Raw genomic sequence first — 3,639 nt, forward strand, 5'->3', positions numbered from 1 at the left:
GTGCTATACAGTCTCAATGTCAAATAAAAATGTAAGATAGTAGCGATTCGGTTTGTCCTTATTGACTCAGCTAAAAAAAACCCACACACACAGCAATGGCGCATCCAGGTGTGTTTCTGAATAAGCTTATTGATTAAATGTTTTCCCCTTTGTACCTTAGAGAAGGCAAGTATGAGTATGTCTTTGTGCATTCCTTTGTCAGATACATTTACATTTAAAAAGATGTGCAAAATAGTCTTTTCTTTCAATGTGTCTCTTGGTCCTCACACAATATCGTTCTTTTCTTTCTTTTCAAGAGTCATGGCGCCCGTTTCTTCTCCACTCGCACTTTTGGTGACGAAGACAGGCACGTAACGGCAGGCCGGAATTCGGTCAATGTACTTTTGCAGGAACGGGATGTCGTAGATGTGACTCTGACCTTTGTCGTCACACCTGTTCTCGGCCACCATTTCGCCCTTGTCATTGGATGTGACCTCTGACCTCCAGGTTAACATACCTCTCTCTTTCAGCGTACCTGAAACAGGAAGACAATTGTTGTTTCCGTAAGATATAAAGATGATTATTTACCAATACATAAAATAATGGTTAAAAATATTACGGTTTGTAGAGAAAAATGACACAGTCCCTAACCTATTATACTGATAGGCAGACAGTTAACACCTTAGCCATAATGTTAACTCCTGCAGAAAAGACACCGTGTCTTTTCAACCATGGCTTTTGGCAGTTCATCAAACGCTTAAAAAAATATCTACTTGGAAGAAGTTTTCTCCCGTTAACTTATTTCTGATGACGGAAAAGTTACCATTACCATCGATGGAGGGAGACAGAAAGTGATAAAAGTTTCTTAGAGCTTATTACTCATGTGTTTATTAGCGTGGGTGGATATAGATACAAGTATCTTGAGCACCCAGTATGCTGCGATCACTCAGCCGGAATCCTATAGAACTATGGATCTGGTTCGTTCGAATCTCTAAAGGGGAATTAGGGAACATGGGCTATTTAAACGTTCTGTGTTGCGCGGGCCACAAAGATAGTACATAACAGGATAGTTCACTCCTCTCTTTGAGCCCATTAAAAAAAGAACGTCCTTAAGATCCGGTGGCGCCCTCTTCGAAAAAGGGCACCCTTTGTGAACAGAGTTACCTTTAACAAGTTCTTTAAAATAAATTAGAATTCAAATATCGGCAGAACGCTTTTTTAATGGTTACGCTGACAAAAAAAAACCTCATCCGGTGAAAGAGGTGACTGTTTTCTTCGTTTAATTTGACTTTAGAATGAGAGGCGAGATGTCATTAAAATATAAAAACTAGAACTCCGCACTCAACGAATCCGAACAGCGGACGAACAGCAGTCAATCTGCGCACACAAGGGGGTGCTTTTCCTATTTTTCTTCTGGAGAAACGAAAGAGAGTTTCAAAGCAAAGACTGCCGCGCCATCTGAAGCAATGAGCGGACTTCCGCGGACACTTTTTTGGCTGAGTTAACCATCTTGTTATGTACTATCTATGACGGGCCATAGACCAACATCATACCTACATGTGACCAAGGAAGTGGGCAGCGTTCTCCCGTAAACGTGTATTGTATATTGTAACTTACTGACCCCAAATCCCTTTCATCTTATCAGAAAGGAGCACTCCACCATCACCCCCCCCCCCCCCCCAGACTGGGCCGTCGAGAGCCAGGTCGGGCCCTGGGGCAGCAATCACCTTCGGGCCCCTCTTCCCCCCGGTCTCACCCACCCTCACCTGCAATTTAATAACCAGACAAATACAATGTACATAGGCATATAGTCACTTTACTGTAGCATATCTATTACATACCAACATACGCTCTCTCTCTCTCTCTCTCTCTCTCTCTCTCTCTCTCTCTCTCTCTCTCTCTATCTATCCCTATATATATATATATATATCTATATATCTATATCTATATCTCTCTCTCTCTCTCTCTCTCTCTCTCTCTCTCTCTCTCTCTCTCTCTCTCTCTCTCTCTCTCAGGCTGCCTGTCAGTCTGTCTCTTACACACACATCTTCACTACTTGGAAATGCATTTTGCGAAAGAGATGTTTGTATAAAAGCTAATCCCCCGCCCCCCACCCCCCCCCCCCTGCACACACACCCCAGCCTCCTTTGTCTCGTCCCCCTCCATCAAGTGCTGGGTGTTGTCAACATAAAATTTTTATTTTTCTGATTTACCGGGTAGTTCAAAATGAAGGTAAGATGAATAAACCAATAACAAAAATTAAAATAAATTGTAATGTAGCTCACCTTTTTTTCTTACTACAACGGAGCCTATGGGATTTAGCTCTAGCAAAACTGTCAATTATTGGTTCGTAGTCCCAGTTTTCGCTCTAGACTGGCCTCTATGGCCAAAGTTCCAAGACTTGTGAGTCTGTCTCGACACATTGTGGGCCGCAAAATGTTTTTCACCCAAGAAAGGGTACTGAAGGAAGCTTCAGCTTGCGCAACTGTCTGTTACATCTTCTGCCTCGTCTGTAAAAAGCTTCCTTTTCTTTTGTTGGCGAATGAATGCTCAATCTCATAGTTATCTGCTACTAATTTGGACTCACTCAAGATTGCGTCCCATTCATCTCGTAAGCTTTTCAAATCTTTAATCAGACTATTGATATTTGCCACCTCAACGTCAAGTGTCGCATCTCGTGCTTGAAGCACTCTATTTCTGTGATCGATTGCTGGGAGGATTTTGAGCCAAACAGCCAAACATTATCACACATTCAAATTACGATGCAAAGTACTTAAGAATACCAATCAAATCTAAAAGTGTTTCTGGGGGGAGGTTCATTAAAAGAACAGTTTGAACAGCTTTCCTCAGTCCCCTAGATGTGAGTCGCAAAAGGCTGACACTGTCAACACGTGCTGACCAACGTGTCTGAGACATACTGTGCAAAGAGCTGGGAATGTTTTGCTTCAAAATTTCCCACTTTCGTGGACTGGAGCTTAAAATGTTATACAGCTTCTGAACAACTCCAAAGAAAGTTATGACTGTTGAACAGCTTTCTGCAGAATGCACAGCTCATAAATTCAAACTAAGACAGCCACAGGGAGAGTATGTGGCAAGTGAACACTGTCTTAAAATGTGAGCCTGTACTCCATTAGACAGACAGATCATACATGTTGCTACCGTTGTCGTAGCCTTGGCCTCGGCAGTCTGTAATTGGAATGTTGTTGTTTTTTTCATTCAGTGTATCAAGAATAATTTTAGCGACATATTTTCCTGTTTTCTTTTGACAATCTAGACATTTAAGAAATTTCTCTTCTACTTTGTAGACATTTGTATCACTGTCCACGTGAACATAACGCAAAATAAAGACAGTTTGTTCTACGTGTGAAGAGTCTGGCGTTGCATCAACGATAATGGAGTAATATCGTTTCCGCTCTTTCATTCAAAATCACGTCTGTCATTTTTATGCACAACATAGGATGAATTCATTTTGACTTTCTGGTGATAGATAGTGAACTTGTAGGCGCCTTTTTTCTTTTTGTGATTTTTCAACTTTTCTAAGAGTCTCTGCAAGGAGAGGATCGTAAATCAATTCCAGAAGTCCAAGAAAGCACTACCAGAGTTCTGTGAAGTTGTCAGATATACAGCTCAACTTGCAGCCAAAATATATGATATTTCAAA

The 3,639-nt window shown here is 41.4% G+C and overlaps 1 protein-coding gene across 1 annotated transcript in view; it reads right to left on the bottom strand.

The window, feature by feature from the left end:
• Nucleotides 1–3,639, bottom strand: part of LOC101848202 (solute carrier family 23 member 1) — a 24,178-nt gene that overhangs the window by 808 nt on the left and 19,731 nt on the right. The window contains exon 13 of the mRNA XM_005098048.1: nucleotides 1–514. This exon is cut by the window's left edge and continues 808 nt beyond it. Within this exon, the coding sequence (XP_005098105.1) occupies nucleotides 264–514 (251 nt within the window). The 3' untranslated portion in view covers nucleotides 1–263. The remainder of the gene's footprint in view (nucleotides 515–3,639) is intronic.

The sequence above is a fragment of the Aplysia californica genome, unplaced genomic scaffold (genome assembly GCF_000002075.1).
Source record: "Aplysia californica isolate F4 #8 unplaced genomic scaffold, AplCal3.0 scaffold00171, whole genome shotgun sequence".
NCBI classification, from domain to species: domain Eukaryota; kingdom Metazoa; phylum Mollusca; class Gastropoda; order Aplysiida; family Aplysiidae; genus Aplysia; species Aplysia californica.